The sequence below is a fragment of the Prionailurus viverrinus genome, chromosome D1, assembly GCF_022837055.1.
Source record: "Prionailurus viverrinus isolate Anna chromosome D1, UM_Priviv_1.0, whole genome shotgun sequence".
Lineage (NCBI taxonomy): Eukaryota > Metazoa > Chordata > Mammalia > Carnivora > Felidae > Prionailurus > Prionailurus viverrinus.
Genome location: NC_062570.1, coordinates 113,748,787 through 113,771,356, shown reverse-complemented (window position 1 = coordinate 113,771,356; position 22,570 = coordinate 113,748,787). Strand labels below are relative to the sequence as shown.

Genomic DNA, 22,570 nt, shown 5'->3' with positions numbered 1-22,570 from the left:
TGCACAGGATACACAGTATTTAGAGGCTGTCTTCCAGGTGGCTTGGGTCTCCTTGTCATTTAACACTGGTCTAGAGTCACCCTCTCAGCGATCTTTCCGAACAAAGACACCTCTAACAGGACTCCACAACCCCCCCCCCCCCCCCCCCCCCATCATGGGACAAGGGCTTGGCTGCCTGGAATCGTGTTCCAAGGTCTTCAGGCCCCGCAGGCTGACTCTGGTCACCCACCCAGGGTCCCGACCCTTGGAGCTCTTGGCATCGCCATCTCTGGTGCACCACTTCCTCCAGGGAGCCTCCGTGGATTGTCCAAAGCGCCTGAGGGAAGACAAAGCGGAGGAGGTTCTTCCCGGGGCGCCGCTGGCCACAAACCCCGTCTTCCCGCGCGGCCCCTCCCGGGCTCAGGCTCGCGGGTTGGCTGCACGCGGGTCTGACCCCGCCCCCGCCGGCCGAGCGCCTGCTCCAGGGGGGAGGGGCTGCGCGCTCGGGCGGGGGGAGGCGGGGCCTTGTGGGCGGGGCTTTGTGGGCGGGGCCTGGGCGCCCTATAACAGGCGGCGCGGGGCGCGCGCCCGGCCAGAGAGCGAGCGCGCAGCGGCGGCGGTCACCCCAGTTGCCCCGGCCCGGCCTCCCGCTCCCCGCGCCCCGCGTCTCCGCGCCCCACCCCCACCCCCTCACCGCGTCCCGCGCCCCGGCCCCGGGCCCGCGCCCCGGCCCCGCCGCCCGCTAGGCCCTGCGCCCCGCGCCCCGGACCGGCCCGCAGGCCGCCCGCCGCCCGCGCCGCCATGGGGGTGGAGGGCTGCACCAAGTGCATCAAGTACCTGCTCTTCGTCTTCAATTTCGTCTTCTGGGTAAGCCCCGACCGGGGGTGGGGCGGGAGGGCGACGGGGGCCCCCCGAGCCCCGGCAGGCCGCGCGCCGCGCTAGGCCCCGCACAGGGGGCGCAGCCAGGACGCCAAGTTGCGGGGCCACCTGTGGGCGCCGTTCGCGGGTGGGGGTCCTGGGCGGGCACGCGGGGGGGGTGAGGGTCGTCCTGGCGATGGCGACGCTGGGGGCTGCGAGCCGGGTCTCGGGGCTTCTGCGCGGTCGGGCCCAGGGCCCCCGCGGTCGGGCCGGGGCGTTCGGGGGCTTCGGGTCTGTGCCCGCTGGGTGATGGCGGTCCGTGCGGTGGGTGCGGGCTCCGAGCCGCCGGCCGCGGAGTCAGGGACCACCCGGCTTCGCGGGGACCGAGGGGGCTCGGGGGCGGGGCTCCAGGCGCCCCGCCCCCATGAGCTCATCGGGGCCACCGCCCCTGAATGGGCGGCCGGGGGGGGGGGGGGGGGTGGGAGTTGGGGGGGGCGGGTGCGCACTCGGTCCGAGTGTCGGGAACCGTCCACTCCACTCCACTCCACTCCACTCCTGGCCCAGGCCGGCTCCCACCCCGCTCAGCTGCCGCCGCCCCGGGGACCGCCGTGAGGGGTCCGGGCCGCGGCGGAGCTCACACAGGAAGCACCTCAGCACGGTGTGGCCCGCGTGCTGGGCGCCCGCACCGCGGTGGCCACGCTTTGTGGGGCTGACCCCGCTGCACCCCTCACCCAGACCGAGACTGCAGCCCGGCCTCGCCCGGGAGGCTGTGGAAGCTCGGTCGGGAGTGGGGCTGCGGCGGCCGTTCGGAGTTGGCACAGGACAGGCGGCCCTGAGGACCCGAGTCTCTCTGGGCACGCGGCCTGGGTCTGGGTGGATGCCCAGGTCTGGGCTGAGGTCTGGGTTTGGACATCCCCCTTGGAAAGAGGTGCTCCCAGGATGGTCATCTCTGGGTGCAGGAGGGTCTTGGGGCTCCAGGCTGCTGATCCGCCAGTTGTGTTTTCCTGGCCTGGGTTAACCGCTGGTGTGTAACCGCTGGTGCTTTGGCACTGTCTTTGCTTCCTGTCTGTGTTGGGGTTGGGGAGGGGCCCGAATGGGTGCAGGAACCCCTCTCAGGCCCTACTCTGCCTCCCTGGGCAGTGACTGGGTACCCTCCTGGGCCCCTCCATCCTGCTGCGCCACCACAGGCCGCTCACCCTTTCTCAGGAGGGACCCTGACAACATCTGGTGGACAGTGTATGTCTCCAGGAGACACTGGGGGGTAAACTTTTAAAGTGGCCCCTGAGCAAGTGTGTGGGACCGAGGACATCTGTTTCGCATCTGGACAGCCGAGGATCCCAGAGTGAATCTCGGGGCAATGAGGTATTTGGGGTGGCGAGGACAGAGACTGGAGTGAGCTCTGGCTGGGGGTGGAGTGGGGGTGTCACATCCTACCTGGCTGGGGAGGCACAGGTGGGGGAGGCGCTGCGGCCATGGGCCTCTGCCCCGGGAGTGGGGGGCAGTGGGGCTGTCAGGCTGGGCCAGGCGTGGCCTGAGCAGCCACTGGGGCCTTCACTCAAGGGGTGTTGTCAGTGTCACGTTAGCGTTTGCCTGCTGTGGCCTGGGCATGTAGGGGGCCAGGGGCACATCCAGACGCCCCTCTGCTGGCCCTTAGGCCCACCCCCTGCGAGCAGAGCCTGGATGTGGGGTCAGGGCCTTGACCAGGAGAGTGAGGGTAGGCAGACCTAGACAGTTGTGGCTTGGAGTAGAGTCTTGTCCTCGGGCTGAGTGTCTTTGCTGGGTAAGTCCCTCCCCCCCCCCCCCCCCCCCCCCGCCCAGCCTGGCAGGTCTCCAGGGCAGCCCCCACTCACCCCCCAGCTCTACTTGGGTGAGCCTGGTGTTTCCCCAGGCAGCTGGGGTGGAGGCCTCACACGTCCCCAGGGGCTGCTATGTATTGAGGCTTGAAGAGATGTTTGAGGCCTCTCCCCTCAGCAGCCACCCCGCTGAGCACTGAGAACTATGTTCCATGGCCCACGGTCACTGTGGCCCCACTCACCCCTGCAGTGGGGGCATGCAGAGCTGAGCAAGGCGGGGCTGGGGGGGGGGCACTGCTCTGGCAGAGCCCCTCTCAGCGCGGGCGTCCTGCCTCTCCTGGCTGAGAGCACGGAGCCGTGCGGGTGGGTCTGGATGCTGGAGCCCCTCCCCACTGTCCCGGTCCTGGGCCTTGGCTTCCTGCCCTCTAAGGTGGAGGTCCACATCCTATCTCCCGGGGTTGGCCGATTACTAACGCTCCAGTGTTCGGAACTCAGGAAATGGTTGTAGAGCGTGGATGGCTGGCAGGAAGACTGCTCTCCTGGCCCATGTGGGCAGTGCCTTGGGGAAGGGGCTTGGGGGACCCCAGAGGATGTCGGGTGAGCCCAGCCTGACTCTCACTCACTGGGCAGCCTGGCCACGGTACAGGAGCGGGTGCAGACGGGGAGCTGGGAGGAGGCTTTGACAGTGGGTGTCTGGACCAGGTGCTTTTAAAAGTTCCGTTTCAGAGAGTGAGGAGGCTCCCACGACGGGGGCGGGGGAAGGCTGGCTCCTCCGGGAAGGGGCGCCGTCACCTTGCACACTCACACAGGCACGTCTCCTCCTTGTGGTCAGACTTCGGGGCCCCGGGCGGTGTGCACTCTGTAGGCCTGCCCACCGCCCGCTGGGGGCTCCCTGGCCGGGCGGGCATCGGGCGGTGAGGCAGGGACGGAGTGGGGGCTGGGCCTGGGCCAAGCCTGCGAGACGGTGCCGGTGGTGCAGACACCCTGCCCGGCAGCGAGGAGATCCTCCCGGTGGGGCGTGACCCGGAGCTTCCCGGCAGAGGCGGCAGGTCCTTGGGACTCCTGCCGCTGGGGCATTTCAGGAAGGGCAGAGGCTCCCCTCCCCGGGACCCGGGGCAGGTGACTGGCACGTGTAAGGCCGCTCGCCTTCCTCGTCTGTGAAGTGGGTACGATCGCACCTCTCCTTAGAGGCTGGCCGGGGAGAGTGCCGCGTGCCCCGCCCGGGCCTGGCTGCTCCTCCGACCTAATGCCTTCCGTGGCCGCCTTCCAGAGGCAGGGCAGCCAGGCCCGGCTGGGAACAGGGCTGATTAGAAGCCTCGCTAACTGGCATTTCATTCTCGCTTCCAGACAGCACATGACTGTCTGTCACTTAGCGGTTCTGTCGCCTTCCTTCCGGGAGAGGGGATGTGACCCTGGCGGGCTCTGGGTGGGGGTGGGGATTTCCTGTGCCCCGTTTCGGGGGGTGGGCCAGTGGACGGAGTGAGTGGCACAGCTTTGGGGGAAACAGCCGTTGGGCTGAGACAAGAAAAGGAAGTCTGTGGTCTGTCCTTGGAACGAACTGCCCCCCGCCCCCCAAGGATGTCTAGGCGGCGAGAGGCCTGGGACCCTGGCTGGTTCTGCTCTGGGGCTGGTGCGGTGCCCTTCCTGTAGGGTTCCCACCCCACCCCCAGCTCAGGTCTGTCCCCAGGAGTTGAGTTCCCCCCCAATCCCTAGCTCACTCTGCTTCAAAGTACAGACAGGGAGATGGACCCCAAAAGCCCCCTCTCCCAAAGAATCTAGCCCGTGCCTTCATGTCAGCACCTGAAACCCCGTGAGGGGAAGAACCTGGGGCAGAAAATCAATAAGGCAGAGTCCAGGCACCCGTGGGAGGGGCAGACGCTCACCTTTGCACTGGCCCAACGTTTTGGGTTGGGGATGGAGAATCACAGGGGCTCTCCCTCTGGCCCTGGCACCCCAGGACCCAGGCCAGGGCACACGGCAAGGGCCGGGTGGTTTTCAGCCCCGGGTCCGCCCTGTGGCCAGCATGTCTCGTCCTTGACCGAGAACCAGGCTCACCCGGAATTGGCCCTCAGGACCCTTTTCCTGGGCTGTTTTCCACCTGTCTGGCAGAATGTGGTTTGACCCAGCGTGCTTCCAGAAAGCACTAGACTTCTCAGTGCCCCCCTGCCCCCAAAGTACACATCATTTGTACTTTGGGGCCTGGCCTAAGCCCATCCTGACGGCAAAGCAGGTGCTAATTCACACAAGACCGCTTGGGGGCTTTCCAGGTGGACCCCCAGATGCTAGGGGAGTCCCCATGGGCCAGCCGAGCCATTTCCTTTCCTAAGCTAGCTGCCAGGGACGGGGTAGCCACCAACCCCCCTCCCCCCCATCCCCAACCATGAGGCCTGGCCAGAGTGAGGGTCTTGGGAGGCAGGTTGGGCTGGGGGTCAGGTTGGGCCTGTAAGTTCCTCCAGTCAGTGGCAAGGGTGCTCTGGGCAGGAGACCAGAGGCCAGCAGCTCAGCCAGGGCCTGGGGGTTCATGCCTCTTTGTCCCCTTCTTCTGACTTTGGAGGGTTAATCTCCCTCGCCTGCCTCCGGTGAGTGGGTAACACGGTCATTGTCAAGAAGGTAAAAGACAGGAAAGCCAGGGCCGTCTGCCCTGCAGAGTCGGTGAGTGGCTGACCCACCCTGGCGTCCGTGTCACACAGGAATCGTCTGTCCCAGCTGTCCCACACCCGGCTTGGCCTGGGTCATAGACACCCTCGGGAGATGTCTAGCAGCTCCCTGTCACCTGTCTTACCTGTGCCATCACAGGTGTATGTCGAGGCTGGTTTTGCACTGCCGCTGACAGCCAACTCCTGGCCGAGGACGTGGACACTCAGGCTGAGACCCAGGGCCGAGAGGGACCCTGTTGCGGCTGGGGGAGCAGGAGTGGGGACTACCTGCCTCCCTGGGTCTCCATCCTGGGGGCTGGGAGGCCTGGCCCCCGGAGCTCAGGGCCCTTGGTCTTGGGTGGGGGCCTCCGAGAGGCAGTGGGTCTGGTAGTCACCGAGTGTGGTCCCACCCAGAGCACACGGGGAGCTCACCCTCTCCCATGGCTGTGGCTCTGCTTGGCCGAAGGCCCACACTGCGCCCTCTGGATGGGCAGTCTTTCGCTGTGTCCCCGAGATAATAAGAGCTCCGGCCCATGTGAGGTGGCCCTCCCCTGGGCCATCTGGGCACAGGGCTGGACGTCTCCTTCGCCTGCAGCCGGGGCCCAGCCGAGGAGGCCCTGGCCCCGCTGTGCCTCACAGCCTGGCGTGGCTCCAGGGCTGGGGCTCCCCTGGGGCGGGGACAAGGACATCCTGACCTACTCTCTGGTCCCCTGCCCAAGCCCGCCCACCTCCCATCTCCCTCCCCAGGAGGAAGGCCAGCCCACCTCTGCAGCCCGTCTTCTCTGGCAGGTCACCAGGACGTCTGTGCCCACATGCCCTCCCTGCAGAGGGCGGGTTTGGGGCAGGGGAGCAGCCCACTTCCTGGTTTCACTACGCGGGGATTGGGTGGTGGGGTCGGGGTCTGGCCCTGCAAGTGGCTCTCCAGTGTGGCCCTAGAGGTGGCAGGGTGGGCTGGGAAGTCCCAGCTGAACGGGCCCTTGAGGGCCTGTGTCATGACCCCCTTCTCACCTGCCTCTAGGCGCCGGGCCAGGCGGCTTCCTGAGGTTCAGGGGCCTCGAGAGACACTTCTGCCTCCGGGCCAAGGTGAGGGTCTCTGCTCCTGGTTCCACTTCCTTCCTGCCTTGAGCTGCTCTCAGAGGCCGGGGTGGGGCCCCCCCCAGGAAGGCCTGAGGTGGGTCTAGGGAGGAGTCTGGACCTGTCCCCTCATGGTGGGTGGAGAGTGAGGGCCAGCCTGCAGGAACCCAGGACCTGCACCCAGCCTGAAAGATGGCAACAGGACTTCTCCCTTCCCTACTCACCCTGTGGAGCCCATCCTAAAAGTGTCTTTTTTTTTTTTTTTAAGTCTGTTCGTTTATTTTGAGGGCGGGGGAGGGACAAAGGGAAAGGGAGAGAGAAAATCTCAAGCAGGCTCCACATTCAGCACAGAGCCCCATGCGGGGCGTGGTCTTATGCACCTAGAGATCATGACCTGAGCCGAAATCAGGAGGCAGATGCCCAGCCGACTGAGCCACCAGATGCCCCTGAAGCGTCTTTGCTGCGTAGCATTTCCTCCAACTTAACCTGGTGGCCCTGACGGCGTTTATGGCCTGTGCCTCCCTCCTGGGGGGTCTCCAACTCCCCGCCAGCCGCCAAGCCGAGTGGGTGCTTCCCCATGCCTTTTCCCGTGAGCATGTCCCCTGGAAGCGGCGGGTCGGGGAGCAGAGCTGGCGCGGAGCCCGGCACCCTCCCTCTCGGTGGACCTGCCCCCCTGCCCCTGACACCCAGGCCCCGGGCAAGACCAGCACCGCCTGGAGGGTGTCAGTGACGCACCAGTTGTCCTTGTTGCCCATGGAGCGCGTGGGTGGGACGGGGGTGACCGCTCAGCTGCGGGCCCGGGGTGCGGCTGCCCCAGGCCTGTCCGGGCAGCACCCTCTCCCTCTTGCTCCCTTTTAGCCGCTTCTTGGAAACGGCCGGCAGGCTGGGCAGGATCCCAGCGCACTTGGCTGTCCCCTCCTGTTTCAGCTGAGGCTGATATTTATTAATTCTCAGAAGGGAAGAAGAAAGAAACAGAAACAGAGCCTTTCATAGGGTCCTAAAGTGGCCGTGCTGTCTCCACTGTGGGACCCGCCCCTGTGACCAAACTGGCAGTCTCCTTCCTGAGTGCTGTGCCCTGGCCCGCCCTGTGGGAGCCTTTGGGGGGCAGAAGCCTGTTGGGGGGCAGGGGTAGGGGGCAGGAGCCTCTTGGGGGGCAGGAGGCTGTCGGGGGACAGGAGCCTGCCGGGGGGCAGGGGCGGGAGTCTATTGGGGGAGGCAGGAGGCTATCGGGGCAGAAGCCCTGTCGGGGGGGCAGGAGGCTGTCGGGGGGCACGGACTGGGGCCAGCGGTGCTTCCGGCAGGCGAGGGGGTCCGGTGACCATGCGTGCAGGGTCGTGTTGGGTGGGGATGATGAAGCGTGTCCGGCCCTACCGCTGGTACATCTGCCGCGATGACGATGGCCGCCGGCGCGTGTCGTGAGCCAGAGTTGCCCAGGGGCGGCGTGGGAAGCAGTCTGTGACACGAGCTCGTCTTACGAGGGAGGGTGTGGAGGAGCAGAGTCACGGAGGTGAGCCTGAGGTGGGCGCAGGGCACCCCTGGCTGCCCGCTCTGGGCCCCACCCCCTGCCGTCACTCCTGCGGTCCCTTAATGCTGGACGTCCGGGCTCCACAGTTCTGCGGTCCCTTCTTTGGCCCTAAGACCTTGGTTCTGTGGCAGGACTTCAGCACCACCTCTCCAGGTGCTTGCCACGGGCCACGGGCACCCTGGCGAGCCCAGAGTGTCGGCCTCCTCACCTTGAGGCCCGGTGGGACCCGGAAGAAACATTTACCCCCAAGGACCTTGCTTAGAAGTTCGTGGTCAGGGTTGACTGGGCAGCTGGGGGTTGAGCACAGCTGCGTCGGACGTGGAGCACCCGGCACGTGTGGGAAGAGCACACCTTGCCTGCTCAGCGCTGACCCAGGTGGACCCCTTGGGGCTTGTCACCGTGTCGAGATAAGGGACGTGTCCACCAGCCCCAGCAGCGTCCCCGGGGCCTTGGGGCCCCTCCCCCACCCCGGGGCGGCCAGGGGCCTGTTTTCTGTCGCTGCACGTGATTCGCATTGCGTATACTTTATTTAGAAGCTGCTCTCCATTTGGTCTGGCTTCTGTCGCTCAGCACAGTTCTCCAGCCTGCGGGCTGTCGTGCAAGGGACACACTTCCTACTGCCGGTGGCTTCGCCGCGTGGCTGGGCCACTTTGTTTTCGTTCAGACTGTGGGTTCTCCAGTTGAAGGAGAGGTCTGGGGCTGGGAACAGCGGGGCCCACGTCATGGTGGGGGCGCTCTCATTCACGTCCCTGGGGGGACACCTGCGCCTCGCCACATGGTGATGGTGGGTGTGTGCTGGGCCGGGTGGAGGACTGCCTTTTTCTGTCAGCACATGGACTTCCCTTCCCTGCCGGGGGCGCTTTCCGATCCCACCCCTCCCCCCAGTACAGATGAGGTGACCTAAGGTGAGCATCTGCCGCCCCCCCCCCCCCCCCCCCCCCCGCTGCCTGGGCCTCGTCATCTGGGAGCTGGGAATGGTCCTCACCACTGCGTTCACCTGGCTCTGCCCGGTGCATCTGTGCAGGGCCTGGAGTGATGGGGTCCTGGCAGGGACGGGACACTTCAGCACCAGGCGGGACCAGCTTCCATGGGCCTGTGGCCCCGCCTGTAGTGTCTGGGGGGCGGGCTCAGCATTTCTGCTAGGACCATGCGCCCCAAGACTGGCTTGTCTCCTCCGTCCCTGGGGGGCACTGTGCTCCCCACCCCGCCCCCCTCCACCGATGGGGACAGGGAGGCCAAGCTGCCTCTGCGACTGCCTCTGCGCAGTGGCCAGGCCTCTGCGACTACAGAGGGACTACAGAGGGAGGCCCAGGACAGGGGCTTCCCCTGCCCCTCCCCCTCCCCCCCTGGAACATCTCACAAAGCCGGCTCTGGACCACAGTTTCGAAACAGAACAAGTGACTGTTTCAAGCCAGAGTTGCCACGGCAACCCTCAGCCTCGACACCGCCTCCCTTGGAGCCGCAGATGGCCGCCACCTCGGGAGAAGCCGAGGACTCTGGGGCCCCTGCCCTGCCCACCCCCCCCCTCAGCCGTCCCCTGGGTCCTCTGGCCCTCTCGCGGCTACGACAGGTGCCACAGAGAGGCACAGGATGCTGGGAGCCCGCGGCCCTGTCCTTTGAGGGCTACGCGGTGCCCGGAGTGCCACGGGAGGGGACCTTGGCCAGCAGGTGCACCGTAGGCCCTCGGCGCTCCCACGCTTGCCGGAGGATGGGAAGGGCTTACGGTGCCTCCGTCTGCCCCTCCCCCACCAGACCTGGGACTCCGGGAGAAGTGAGCTGAGAAAGCGAAACCCAGGCTGGCGGGGCGGCAGCCCGGGTGCTCTGAGGGACGTGCCAGGCAGCCTCGCCCACCGCTGACGTGCCAGCGGTCCCACCGGCCTTACCGTTAGCTGAGCCGAGTGTAGAAGGGTCTGGGAGCTGCTGGGGCTTTCCACGGGGCACCGTGCAGTGCTGGGGCTCCCAGCCATACCCTCCGCCGTCTCGGGGGTCTGCTCCCCGGCCAGGGCCCCGGGGCAGGTGCTGGGCTGGCCGGGGGGTTTCCTTGGGGTCTGCTTTTCAGTTTCTCTTCCCCATAGGACGTGTAGCTGTGGGTCTGTGTGTGAGGGTCAGCGTCTGGTGCCGCTGTGGGAAGACCCCGGCTGCCAGCACACGGATGGCGGGAAGAGGGAGAGCCGGAAGCTGGTGGCTGCATAGCCAGGCCTCCCGACTGGAGCCGAAGTTTGTAGCTCTGGGAGTACGTGCCACCTTGGTGGGGCACCCAGGGCTGGGACGGCCCGGGGAAGAGGCTGGGGCACTGAGGGCAGCCCGGCCACTGGCCCGGGGTTGGTCGGATGCTCGTGTGGAGGCTGGGCCGGCACAGTCCGGGCTCCTCTTCGGGGGGCCCGCCCCCACCCTCCACGGATGGCCCTGCGCCGGCAGGACAGTGAGTCTGGTGAGGGCCTCCCTGGGCCGGGAGCCCCTGTCCTCATGCCAGGCTCTGAGCAGAACCCCCGTCCTGCCCCAGCTGCTCAGGCAGCCCCTCCCCTGGCCTGAGAGCACAGCGGGCTTCCTTCCTCCTGCAGTAGCTTCCCTTCCCAGGGCCGGCAGTGGCAAGGATTTCTCCCACAAACAGCCCGGCCCCTCGGCCTTGCGGCTTCCTGGATGCCACCAGCCTCAGCTGCCTCCCTCCTCTGTCATTCCCTCCATGGGTCCCGCCAGGACCCTGGTGGCATCAGACCCACCGCTCTATGTCTCTTGGCAACAAACACCTGGGGTCCTCTCCGTGGGGTTCCCAGATGAGCTGAGGGCTGCTGGAGCCACCCCCTCGGAGGAGGGCCCAGCGGTCCCTGGGGCGCTCCAGTCTGGTGTGGACTCTGGCCAGATTTAGCAAATAAAAATACAGGACATCCAGTTAGGTTTGCGCTTCAGATAAAAAAATGAATACTTTTTTGACATAAGCGTGCCCCATCCGATATTGGGGACCTGGTCTTTGGTATCCAGGCCTTCCTGGGGCCTCTCAGATTCCAGGTCAGCAAAGCAGACGCGTGGAGCCGGGAGGCTGCCCAGACCCCGGCAGTGTCTGTGAGGGCCACCTGGAGCGCGAGCCCGCGGACCGCTGACCCGGTGGCAGTGGGGATCCAGCACCTGCCGCCCCCTGGATGTTCAGTGTGGTGCGGTTCACACTCACCCCTGCACCCCTGCACCGCTCTGGGCGAGTAACCCTGTACCCGTTCTTTCTCCAGTTGGCCGGAGGTGTGATCCTGGGTGTGGCCCTGTGGCTCCGCCATGACCCACAGACCACCAACCTTCTCTACCTGGAGCTGGGAGACAGGCCTGCGCCCAACACCTTCTACGTAGGTGAGTGCACTCAGTCCGGGTCCAGGGCCTGGCTGGCTCTGGGCTGGGAGACCAGGAAGGACCCATCTAGGCCTCGGATCATGACTGCTGCAGACAGACGGTCAGGACGGGCTTCCAGGAGGAGGAGGAGGAGGAGGCAAGGCCTGGGCCGACTTAGTGGGGCTTGCTCTGTGCTAGGCTGCTAGGCAGGTGGAGGCCAGCCAGGAAGGGCTTTTTGGGCAAGAGAGTGAGCTGGAGACAGAAAGTGGGTGGGGTCACCTCAGCCTGGGGACCTTCGGGGCCTGGGGTCAGAGGTGGTCAATGCCTGGGTGCTTGGGACAGGAGCCAGGCTCCCGGACAAAGCTGGAGCTTCAAGGGGTGGGTGGGTTGTTGGAATCCCACCAGATCACCGCCGGGGACCAAATCGGGGCAGGAGGCAGCTGGGTGGGGGCCGGGGAGCTGTGTCTCCTGGAGGGTATTTCAGGGGAGGCTCCCTGGGAAGGGGTGGGGCCGGATGCCTGGGCAGCGGGACTGGCAGCTGGAGCCCAGAGGAGGGGGCGGGGGGGGGGGGGGGGGGGGGAGGAAGACTGGGGCCCCAGGGTGGGGCAGGGGCCGGTGTGACTCAGGCCGCCCCCCCTCCAGCCACACCTTGCTGCCTTATTAGGCTTCGGCACCAGCTGTGCCCCTTCGGGGTGTCTGTCCCTGAGGGATCGGGCCCCGCCCCCGCCCACCCTGTCCTGCAGAGTTGCACTCCTTAAGTTGGTCCCCAGCCAGTGGGAGGCAGGGCCTGGCCCTCGTGTTTGTGGAGATGTTTCTGTCCTTTAAAGGAACGGCCTGGCCTGGCCCTGGCAGCCGGGCAGGAAGTGTGTGTGTGCCTTAGGGTTTGGGGCTCCATGTAGGGGTCAGCGGCCACCCCTCTGGCCTGGTGTCCTGTGTGCCGCCTGGAAAGGGTCTGGGCCCCTCCCACGCGCTTGGGATACATGCTTGGTTGCTGAAGCAGGGATGGCCCAGGGCACCCCAGGCCACAAAGAGGATCCTCTCTGAGCTGCAAGGTTGAGAGGTCGGGTCCAGGAGCACCAACAGGGTGGCCCTGGAGATGGGAGCTTGTGACTCTGGCGGTGGTGTCCTGGGGCTGGCTGTCCCTGGGGCGTGGGGGAGGGGTCCTCCATCTCCGCATTCCCAGGCTCCCCCGGGGCTGTGCAGCCCCTCCCAGGTTTGAGTCTCCGGAGGACAGGGTGCCTCCGCCTACCTGCTCCGAGGGTGCACACGAGGACTGTGACCCAGGGTCTGCCACAGGTGGTCCAGGCGCCCTCAGAAACAAAGCTGTCGTATTTGCCCATGAGCCCAAGGGCAAGGAAGTATCCTCCAGACCCACGAGAGCCTTTTCTCTCCTGCGCAGCTCCTCTCCGGCCTCTCCCTCCCCTCCCCCAGAGGTCCAAGCCCAGCAACAGCTGGGCGTGGCCTGGGGTGCCGGGGGTGGGGGGTGGGTAGGGGGGGTGGTGGTGGTGGGTGTGGGCAGGTGGCTCCGGAAGGGATCCCCCTCCTGAAGGAAGCCTCAGGGCACTCCTGCTCTCGCAAAGCCTCCCCCTCACTCCAGGCCAGGGCTGGGCAGGGGAGGGTTCAGGAAGCAGGGGGGCAGGGAGGGGAGGGTCTGCTGCAGCTCCAGGCCTCCTGCTCTGCAGGGCTGTGCCCGGGCTCCAGTGGGGAAGCGGTCCCACGGGAGAAGCTCGTAGGGGGTCAAGTGGCCGTTTTCCCACCAGCCTGCTCCTCATAGGGGCGCCACATCAGGCTGTCACCCGGGACCTGACCCTGGCTTGCAGAGAGGCCTCCAGCTTGGTGCTCCTGTCCTCGGGGGTAGCCTGTCCCCTCCCTCGGGGATGCCTGTCCTCGGGGGTAGCTCCAGCCCAGGGACCTGGGCTCCTGCGGTGCCCCCCTTCTGCCCTCCCCCACTCCATGGGCTGCCAGTCCCTGCCCATCAAGGACCAGCCTTCTGGAGCCTCCCACTGGCCCTGGTGTGGGCTGGGCCTGCCAGGGAGGCGGGGAAGCAGATGTGTCCCTGACAAGGGCTCTTTGTCCGATGCCGGCAAAGGGGGAGGTCAGCTGGGTTTGCTCAGCACCCTGGGCAGAGCCGCAGGGCCCGGTGGGTCCCTGACCTCACCTGCCAGACCCCGGCCCACAGGCTCCAGAGGAGGTGGGGCCTGGATGGGGCCGGGGGTCAGGCGCCTGCTGCCGTTTGCCGAACCTCACACAGTGACCCGGGAATGGGAACTTGGGGGTCCCACGTGGCCTTGAGGATGGGGGTATCAGGGCCTGAGGGAAGGGAGACCCAGTTTGAAGGTGCTACCCCCCTGAGCCGGGAGCCCCCTAGGCTTCTCTTCAGCCAGGTCCACCGAGTGCTGCCCAGAGGCTTTGGCTTTTCTGAGCCCAGTGGTTGAACCCCAGCCTCCTTCTCCCTCCCGGCTGGCCAGACAGCGGAGCCCTGGGGGTCTTGGCTCTGTGGACCGGGGCCTGGGCTGCCCACAGTGTTGGTCGCGGTGGCCGGGGGACAGGCCCAGTCTTGCGAGGCGGCTATGGCTGGCACCCCCTGAGGGGCTCAGGGCCCTGTCTGGGTGGGTCATGGGCACCAAGAAGGGCAGCACGGCCAGGCCAGAGGCATTCCCAACTCTGTGGTGGCCCCTCCTGCCTCCCCAGGAGCATGTGCCCAGACCGGTGGGCACCCCGGGCAGAACTGTCCCCGCCACCACATGCTATCCTCAGTGGGGTGGGGCACCGCGGCCGCCAGCACCTTGTCCAGCACGCTGAGAGGCTGAGCTGAGCCCGCTCCTCGAGCCCAAGGAGCCACACAGAGCCACGGGAGCTGACCTCTGCCCAGGAGCAGTGGGCATGCCCTGCTGCTGGCAGAAGGGCCCCTGCAGCTGCCTCCCTCTTCCCACCCCTCAGGGCCCTGTGCACCGAGAGGGGTGGTGCTCTGTGCCCCGCCTCCCCCACCCCAAGTCCCAGAATCTTAGGAGGAGCCAGAGTGGGTGCAGGTTGTACGAGGGCCTCCCCTCCTGGGGCCCGTGGGTACGGATCTGATGGCCGAGCTCTCTGCGCACCGAGCACATGCCGGGCAGTGCTGGCCTGGGCCTCACCGGCCTTGCTCCCGGGTCGTGGACGAGGAGGCCTGTGCGGGAGAGGCGCCCTCGTGGCTGGCCGGGCTGCAGGGCCCTCTCTGCTCCTCCCTGGGGCGTTGGGAGTCCTTTGTCTTCCTGGAAGGGGGGCCCGAGTCCTGGGCAGGGGCCGTGCGCACATGGCTGGGGAGGTCCGGGGCGGCAGGCTCTCGGGAAGCGGTGGCCTACGGGACGTGGCGCACTGACGGTATCTGTTGCTCCCCCACAAAGGCATCTACATCCTCATTGCCGTGGGCGCCGTGATGATGTTCGTCGGGTTTCTGGGCTGCTACGGGGCCATCCAGGAGTCCCAGTGCCTGCTGGGGACGGTAAGGTCCCGGGTGGGGCGAGGGGTGGGGCACGGCTCCGCTGGAGGCAGCACGCCTTCACTCTGGTGGGACCCCCTTGCCCTCTTGGAGGTGGGCTCTCTCCGTGGCCTGGGGACCTCTCCCTTTGGTTGCCTTGCTTGGTCCTGAAACCCCTCTGTGCTCGGTTGCCGTCCCGCCTGGTCCCTAACTCACGGTTCCACAGTTGCTTTTCTTGTTTTTAAAGAAAAGTCACAGAAACGACAGGGAGCGAGGCCCGGACCCACGGCTGGCCTTGGTGGGGAAGCTAAGGCCAGCCAATCCGGGAGGCGCGGGTAGTGGGCGCCGTGTCATCACCCCCTTCCCGTGGGGAGAGGGAGCAGCGGGGTGCGCAGGGGACACGGGGTCCGCGGCTATGCCAGCCCCTCCAGCTGCCCCGCCACGCAGAGCCCACCCCGCGGGGATGGCGATAGGGTCGGCACACGCTTCTCGACTCCACGCGGCTGGGTGCCACCGAACACCCCACGCACACCTGTGCGTCACTCGGGTGCCTGTCGTCTGCGGACGGTGAGCCCCAGGGTGCCCCGTGCCTGCTCTAATCCCCCGTTTCTCTGCCCTCCTCTGGGTCCTGCACTCCGTCCTCAGTTCTTCACCTGCCTCGTCATCCTCTTTGCCTGTGAAGTAGCTGCTGGCATCTGGGGTTTTGTCAACAAAGACCAGGTGAGCCTAGGGCTGGGGGGGGGGGGGGCGGGGGGGGCCCGTCCGTGCAGCCTGGACAGGAGGGAGGAGGGCCCTGCCGCTCAGCCGATGGGCCTGAGCTTGGATGGCAGGTGCTGTTGGGGCGCTCCGTGATGAAAGGCCACGGAGGGCTTTCTGGAGGAGGTGGCATGGGGGCCAAGTAGAAGCAGGTCCCCCTGTCTCCCAGCACCCAGGGCGGGGTGGGGGAGGCATCCAGATCTGTCCTGGAAGCAATATCTTCCCAGAAGAGCCAGGTGAATGCTTGCCGCCCCGCACCACTGGGGGGGGTGGTCCCTGCCGTGGGTGTGACCTCACCCCTCCCACACACCCCTCCCCCAGATCGCCAAGGACGTGAAGCAGTTCTACGACCAGGCTTTGCAGCAGGCCGTGGTAGACGACGACGCCAACAATGCCAAGGCCGTGGTGAAGACCTTCCATGAGACGGTGCGGGAGGGGGTGCCGGGGGACCGGGGAGGCTGGGGGTTCGGGGCATTGGCCTCTTGGGTGTGGCCCCAGCACGTTCCTCAGGAACAGGAGGGGCGTGGGGGACCTGGCAGCCCTGCCCCTGGAGGGTCCGGGAGCCCCCCTGGAGGGGATTCTCCGGGACCTGTGCATCCCCAGTGTGAACCAGATGAGCCAGTCAGGCTGCGGTGCCGGGGTCTCTGAGCAGCACAGCTGAGAGGGAGGAAGGGAAGGGGAGGAGCCCCTGGGCTCAGTGCTCCCCCTGGAGTGGACCATCCGAGCCCCCCACCCTGGGCCAGGCTGGGGCAGCGGCTGGGGCTTCGGCAGCCTGTGGGGTCACCTGGGCCGTCTCCCTGCGGATCCTCTCTCCACGAGGGCCCAGGGCTGAGCACGGGTGCCCTCGCTCTCTGCAGCTCAACTGCTGTGGCTCCAGCACGCTCTCCGCGCTGACCACCTCCATTCTCAAGAACAACCTGTGTCCTTCAGGGAGCACCGTCATCAGCAACTTCTTCAAGGTACGCGCTGGCGGGCCGGGCCGCCGGGCTTGCTCCCCGACTCGGCCACCGCCACCCCTGGGCAGGGCTCCGGCGGTGGGGGGTGGGGGGGGCGCCTGGCTGCTCCGCTGGCACTGGCAGGGATGCGGCCGACAGCCAAGCTGGGTGGTGCTGTGGCCAGTGGGGGTGCTCTGCTGGGGGGCTGGGCTGAGGCCGAGGTTTTGCTGACAGCCCCCGGGGGAGGCGAGTCTCTGCCCCCGGAGAGTGGGTGTGGACGGCGCCCTGACCTCCCAGATCAGCACCCTCCTCGTGGCGCCTAGCGACCTGAGTGGAAGACAGCACGCACAGCACGTTCCGTCTCCACGTCCATTTTAAAACGGGTGTGATAGGGGCGCCCGGGTGGCTCAGTCGGTCGACCGTCCGACTTCAGCTCAGGCCATGATGTCACAGTTCGTGAGTTCGAGCCCCGCGTCGGGCTCTGTGCCGACAGCTCGGAGCTCAGAGCCCGGAGCCCGCTTCGGATTCGGTGTCTCCCTCGCTCTCTGCCCCTCCCCTGCTCACGCCCTGTGTCTCTCTGTCTCTCAAAAAATAAACATTAAAAAATTTAAAAATAAACAAACAAAACGGATGCGAGATAACCTGGCAGAGACTGAGCCCCAGTCACACCTCTCCCGAGGGGTGGAACCCTCCGTGCTCTTTCCGTAATGATCTCGTGCTGCCATACCGTGGGGGCCTGAGGACCTATGCCCCTGACCGGCTGCGGGCTGTCACCCCACAGGAGGACTGCCACCAGAAGATCGATGACCTCTTCTCGGGAAAGCTGTATCTCATTGGCATCGCGGCCATCGTGGTTGCTGTGATCATGGTGAGCGCGCGGGCCGGGCATCTGACCGGGGTCCCCACTGGGTCTCCGGGTGCTGACTGTCCCGCCCGCCTCTCCCCGCAGATCTTCGAGATGATCCTGAGCATGGTGCTGTGCTGTGGCATCCGGAACAGCTCCGTGTACTGAGCGGTTCCAGCCGCTCCTGCTGCGGGGGGTGGGGGGGGCTGGTGAGAACCCTGCGGTGGCCCTAGAGTGACCGGACATCCCTGAGGGCCCCCCTGGAGGGGCCGCCACCGCCTATGTATAGAACTTCTCCAGTAGTACTCTGCTACACTTATTAGCCTTTTTACTTCCGAGGTTTTGTTTTTGTCCTGAAGTTCCCCGTTCCCTTTTGGGGCTGAAGTCACCTATAGACGGCATGTGAGTTGGGCCTTGGGGACTGCAAGGCAAGGGCCCCTCTGCTTCTGCAGCTGCTTAGGGGCTCTGCCCGCTCAGCCAGGCTTCTCCTGGGGGCCACGTGGCCCACCCACCTGCCCCGTGGGCTGCACGGCTCATGCCTTTTTTAACCCTCTTTCCTCTCCTGCCACTTGTCTAGAGCCGGGTCTACAAGCAGCCTTATGCCTTCAGTGCACCTCTCCTTTCTAACTTGTCACCTTCAACTGTAATTACATCTTGAAAGTCATTCAATAAAGAAGGAAAAACCGGGCATGCTAACCAACTGTCTGGCCCCTTCCTGTGCCTGCAGCATCCGAGACCCTGGGGGTGGCTGGAGGGGCAAAGGACCCTGGCGCTCGTGAGGCTCAGCTCTGCGGACCTTGCTGGGCCCAGGGTGTGCTGCCAACCTGCTGGTGGGCGGTGATGGGACCCCCGGAGAGCACTCCCCACAGCAGGTGCCCCCTTGGTGGGCCCTGTGCCACCTTCAACAGCTTACCCCCAACCTCCCTCCCCCACCTACTCCTGGTCTACCACCCCCCAGAGCAAGCAGCTGAACAGGGCAGCCAGAAAATGGGGTATAGGATGTGTTTGGGGTAGGGGGCTGCCACACTGCCCCTCCTCCTGGGAGATAGCTCTGTGGAGGACACGCGTCTAAGGGTCTGTTCCTGGCCTGCCTAGCTGCTCCCTCGTAAGCATTCCCTGGAGAGGCAGGGCAGCTCTGGGCCTAAGCTGCATCTTGCAGGGGCTAGAGGGGAAGATCTCAGACACTGAATGAGGGCACCCACCCGACCCAGCGAGGTGGACTGAGGCCCGGCTGCCTGTGGGGTCAGGCTGCTTCCCCCACTCAACACCCCGCGTGCCGGGTGACGTCACCATGAGCTGAGCGCGGGCACCAGCCTGGTGTGTGCTACATTGACCCCTGGGGGGCCACAAGGGTCTGGCTGGGATTCACGGTGAGGGCTCGGAGCTGCCTCCTTCGGGGGCCACCGGGTCTCAGTGGGTCTGGCCCCTCCTGTCACACCCCTCTGCCTGGTGTGCCAGGGAGGGTCGCTGGGAGAACAGGGTGGCCCAAGGAACCCCCTGCGCAGCACGGCCCCTGGGGCGTCCTGGCCCGGGAGCTGGTGCGGTGCGTGCCGGGGACCAGGACCGCCGCTCCTGAGGGGCTGCGGAGGGCGGCCCTGGGGACAAGAGGTCCCTGGGCTTCCCGCGACCCCACGACTGCAGCCCCGGGAGGGGCGGGGCCCGCGGAGAGCTCGCAGGGTGGGCCGGGCGCATGCGGCCAGCCAAGCCATCGCGGTGGGCAGGCGAGGCCAGGCCGCCACTCCCCCGCCCGCCTGGAACTTGAGACCAGCGCCGGCCCGGCCCCAGCACCGCTCCCGGGACCCACGAGGGGCGCGGCCGCGGGCTTCCGGCCGGACCGGAAGTGCCCGGTAACAGCGCCGTGCGCGATAACGTGATTCCGGCTTGAGGCGCCCTCTGTGCTCGCAGCTTCCGACAGGTGGCGCTGGGGCCCTGGGAACGCGCAGCTGGCCGTTAGCCCTCGAGCATTCTGGGAGTCACAGTGCTGCCTCTCCCTCCTCCCTCGTTTCCTTAATCAATTCCGGCTCTGCGCGAAGGAGCGCCGCCGTTTCCGGGGAGGGGTGGCAAAGGAGAAAAGCGAGGGCGCATGCGTAGGGACTCCACGGCCCGACAGGTCTCTGGAGTAGCGGTGCAACAGGCCTCGCGAGTAGCGGCCCAACAGGCCTCGCGAGTAGCGGCCCAGGGCCTTGTGGGGGATGTAGTTCCCTAGCTGCGGACGCCGCGGCGCTGGGCCAGCGGAAGACTCGGTTTCCCAGAGAGCCGAGCGCGGCGCCAAATGGAGGCCACCAGGTGGCGGTGAGCCGGTAGGTTTGAGGCGAGGGAGGGTGGCGCTGACGCTCGGGTCTCTGGGAGACCGTCGTCCACAGCCTACTGGCTCGACCCCGGAGACCCCAATGTGCTCCGTGTCTCCCGTGCCACACGGCCTGGGCCCTGGGACCCGAGCCACGTGAGGCCCGGACGCTGGCCCGCCCAGGCCCCCGACACGGAGAGCCTGCTGGGCCCATAGAGCGGAGAAAGCCAAGGGTTTGCTTCCAAGGGGGAGAGAGCGCGGCGAGGAAACCCTGGTCCCGCTCCCTGGGAGCTGGCCTGCCCAGACCCTGGCCCCTCGGAGGCCCCCGACCCCGCAGCCCACGCCCCCCAGCCTGGACTCGGGTCTGCCTCCGCTGAGCTCACCAAGTCCGCAGAGAACTCCCGGGTCTCTGTCCCCGTCTCCCCCTGGAGTGCCCCGCCGGTCAGGCTACTTCTCTGGGTGGCGGTGGAGTCCCCGGCCGTGTGGACGATGGGAGAGCGAATTTGGGAAGCGGGAGTCTGGTGGGAACTCGAGCTTCCCCTGCAGCAGTGTGTACAACTGGCAAGTGATCTCTCCCTGGCCGGCCCTGCCAGCTGTGAAACACGTCGGTGGCGTGTGTCCCGTGCCCCCTTTCTCTCCTGGAGTTGTTCTTTCACTGTGGGAGTCATGCCCCAGAGCGATGGAGATCTCGTCTGTGTCTGATCTGGCGTGGGGCACTCGCGGCCACTCCGGGTCCACCTACCTGCCTGGTCTCTCGTGGGTGCACGACAGCGGGTCACCCTGGGCTACGGAGGCTTGGTGGGGAGGAGTCGGTGGATGGGTGGGTGAGGCTGGGCTGTCCTCTGAGCCTGGCCGTGCAAGCTGCTAGGTGCCCCGCTTGGCCACGCTTGGCCGCTGAACGGGTGCGGAGTGTGGGCAGCACTGCTCTGCTGGGGAGGGGGAGGTGTGTGGGGGCGGTTACCAGGGAAACGGCGCTGGAGGTTGCTGCCGGGCTTGCCTCTGCCCAGCAAGGCTGCTCCTGGTGGTGATCCACACCCCTGCTCCCTGAGAGCTTGACCCTCAGGTGCCAAGGACCTGGCGCAGACCCCTGTGGAGCTCCCAGGGCATCTCCCAGCAGTCGGGAGCAGACCCCCTTGCCTTGGACCAGGCGGGTGGCCCAGTCTTTGAGGACTGTGCTCCGTGCTGTGCCCTGCGGTTAGTAAGTGAGCCTGCTTGGTGAGAGCGGTCTCGTGAAGCGGAGGCTGTGTTTCCCCAGGTTCAGGCCCGGCTCTGCCTACCCACCCCCCCTCCCCGGGCTTAGCTCCCAAGGACCTGCTCTCCGCCTGGCCTCTGTCAGGGCTTCGCAAACCTGGGACTGCCCCTTGGGGTTGTGGCACCACCTCTGCACCTTTGCTGTCTGATCTGATGGTTGGCCCTCCTCCCCCCACAGCCCACTACAGTGGAGCAGCTGAAAGGAGCCGGACTGAGGCCACCACGCCTGTGCCAGCAAGGGGCCTGTGCCAGCACGCCGGTGTCTGCACGGCGACCCTCAGACAGGGGAGGTGAGAGGAGGGCTTTCAGGGGGCGGGGGTCCTCGGTCCCTTCCTCTGGACGACACCATTCTTAACGCTGATCCTGCCGCCTGCCTAGGGACAGTGGGTCTACAGGGCGGACGTGTCCTAAACGCATGCGATCGTCGGAAACGAACTTGGGCTGTTTTGGTCTAGGTGTGGTGTGCCCTGGGACACATGGCTGAGGCAGGGGCAGGACAGCCCCTGGAGGCTGAGCAGGGGACAGAGTATGACACCCTGCCTTCTGACACCGTGTCCCTCAGCGACTCAGACTCTGACTTCAGCTTGCCTGGCAGTGCTGAGATGGCGGCTGTGTCCCCGGGGGTGCTGCCCTGGGAGGCCCAGGGGGACTCAGACCCCGATGAGCCCGCTTTGCCTCTCAGGGGCCGCCCCTCGGCCTCGGCCTCGGCGCAGCCGTTCCACCTGAGGGACACGAGCTCCACCTTCTCCCGGCGCAGCCACAGCATCTTCGACTGTCTGGAGGGGGCAGCCAGGCAGCTACTGCCCGGTGACAGTGGGGACTCCACACGGCCACTGGCACCCTCAAGCCAGCCTGCGGCGGAGGGCCCAGGCAGGGCCGGCCAGAGCCCTGCCCTCCCGAAGCGGCCCCCCATCCCTGACTATGTGGCCCACCCCGAGCGCTGGACCAAGTACAGCCTGGAAAACGTGGCCGAGGCCAGCGAGCAGAGCAATCGGGCCGCCGCGCTGGCCTTCCTGGGCTCGAAGAGCCTGGCCGTCCCCGGTGACTACACGCCCTCTTTCAACCAGGACCCCTCCAGCTGCGGGGAGGGGAGAGTCGTCTTCACCAAACCGGCCCGGGCGGGCGAAGCCAGACCTGAGAGGAAGAGGGCCTTGAGGAAGGCAGGAGAGCCAGGCGGGGCTGCCCCTGGGAACCTGGGAGCGGCAGGGGGCGAGGGTCCGGTGGAGCTGGCCCACCTGGCGGGGCCTGGGAGCCCCGAGGCTGAGGAGCAGAGCAGCGCCCCCGGGGGCCTTCAGGACGTGGGCTTGCGCCCGGGGGCTGCCCCCGCTGGGTCAGAAGCCGGGCCTCCAGCGGTGGAGACTGTTGGCTTCCATGGCAGCAGGAAGCGGAGCAGAGACCATTTCCGGAACAAGAACAGACCCGAGGCCCCGGGTGCTGAGGTCTGAGAGAAGAGCCTGTTCGGCTGATGTTCCCTGACCAGGCTGGCGGAGGGGGGCGGCCGGGGTCACTGCCCGCCTTCGGAAGGGAGCCTGCAGGCTGCTAGTAGGAGGGACCAGCGTCCTGGGGCGGGGGGCGGGGGGCAGGCTCAGGGGAGTGGTCCCTGAAGCAGACAGCTTTGCCTGCGGATGGCAAAAGCCCTGCCCACCTTGTGGGGCAACAGTAAAGGTCATGGGTATTCCTCAGACTCTGTATCTCTGTATAGACCCTCACCTTAGGGTCTCCTCTGCCGTCCACCGTGTACAGGTTCCCTGCCCCCTCACGTGAGCCCCCCCAACTCGGTGTCAAGGGGACACAGGATTTATAAATTGACGCTCGGTTCCACAGCAGCACATCTGCCCCCTGAAGGTGTCAGGGAAAGCAGAC

At 66.7% G+C, this 22,570-nt stretch overlaps 3 protein-coding genes across 10 annotated transcripts; all 3 read left to right on the top strand.

The window, feature by feature from the left end:
* Positions 1–686: 686 nt before the first annotated feature.
* On the top strand, positions 687–17,865 carry CD81 (CD81 molecule). Its single transcript, XM_047877808.1, has 8 exons — positions 687–846; positions 11,087–11,201; positions 14,561–14,658; positions 15,280–15,354; positions 15,712–15,816; positions 16,248–16,349; positions 17,107–17,193; positions 17,275–17,865. The coding sequence occupies exons 1-8, from the start codon at positions 781–783 to the stop codon at positions 17,335–17,337; spliced, it is 711 nt and encodes a 236-aa protein (XP_047733764.1). The 5' UTR covers positions 687–780; the 3' UTR covers positions 17,338–17,865.
* LOC125176426 (uncharacterized) lies at positions 1,359–11,079 on the top strand. 2 transcript variants are annotated; one of them, XM_047877805.1, is made up of 3 exons: positions 1,359–2,199; positions 6,285–6,349; positions 9,941–11,079. In XM_047877805.1, the coding sequence occupies exons 1-3, from the start codon at positions 2,195–2,197 to the stop codon at positions 10,729–10,731; spliced, it is 861 nt and encodes a 286-aa protein (XP_047733761.1). In that variant the 5' UTR covers positions 1,359–2,194; the 3' UTR covers positions 10,732–11,079. The 2 variants fall into 2 exon arrangements, with proteins under 2 accessions (XP_047733761.1, XP_047733760.1); XM_047877804.1 differs by lacking the exon at positions 1,359–2,199 and having other exon boundaries at positions 5,442–6,349.
* A 1,278-nt stretch (positions 17,866–19,143) lies between the features above and the next one.
* On the top strand, positions 19,144–22,389 carry TSSC4 (tumor suppressing subtransferable candidate 4). 7 transcript variants are annotated; one of them, XM_047823637.1, is made up of 3 exons: positions 19,144–19,469; positions 20,886–20,997; positions 21,163–22,389. In XM_047823637.1, exon 3 carries the CDS (start codon positions 21,184–21,186, stop codon positions 22,150–22,152), a length of 969 nt encoding a protein of 322 aa, XP_047679593.1. In that variant the 5' UTR covers positions 19,144–19,469; positions 20,886–20,997; positions 21,163–21,183; the 3' UTR covers positions 22,153–22,389. The 7 variants fall into 7 exon arrangements, with proteins under 7 accessions (XP_047679593.1, XP_047679594.1, XP_047679592.1 ...); XM_047823638.1 differs by having other exon boundaries at positions 21,092–22,389; XM_047823636.1 differs by having other exon boundaries at positions 21,086–22,389.
* The last annotated feature ends 181 nt before the right edge of the window (positions 22,390–22,570 follow it).

Bases quoted from the DNA above. Each gene is read 5' to 3' on its own strand.
- LOC125176426 (XM_047877804.1), top strand. From the start codon at position 6,079: ATGCCCTCCCTGCAGAGGGCGGGTTTGGGGCAGGGGAGCAGCCCACTT. The intron at 6,350-9,940 runs GTGAGGGTCTCT...TCTTCCCCATAG, and splicing joins ACTTCTGCCTCCGGGCCAAG to GACGTGTAGCTGTGGGTCTG.
- TSSC4 (XM_047823637.1), top strand. From the start codon at position 21,184: ATGGCTGAGGCAGGGGCAGGACAGCCCCTGGAGGCTGAGCAGGGGACA.
- CD81 (XM_047877808.1), top strand. From the start codon at position 781: ATGGGGGTGGAGGGCTGCACCAAGTGCATCAAGTACCTGCTCTTCGTC. The intron at 15,355-15,711 runs GTGAGCCTAGGG...CCCCTCCCCCAG, and splicing joins GTTTTGTCAACAAAGACCAG to ATCGCCAAGGACGTGAAGCA. The intron at 17,194-17,274 runs GTGAGCGCGCGG...CTCTCCCCGCAG, and splicing joins TCGTGGTTGCTGTGATCATG to ATCTTCGAGATGATCCTGAG.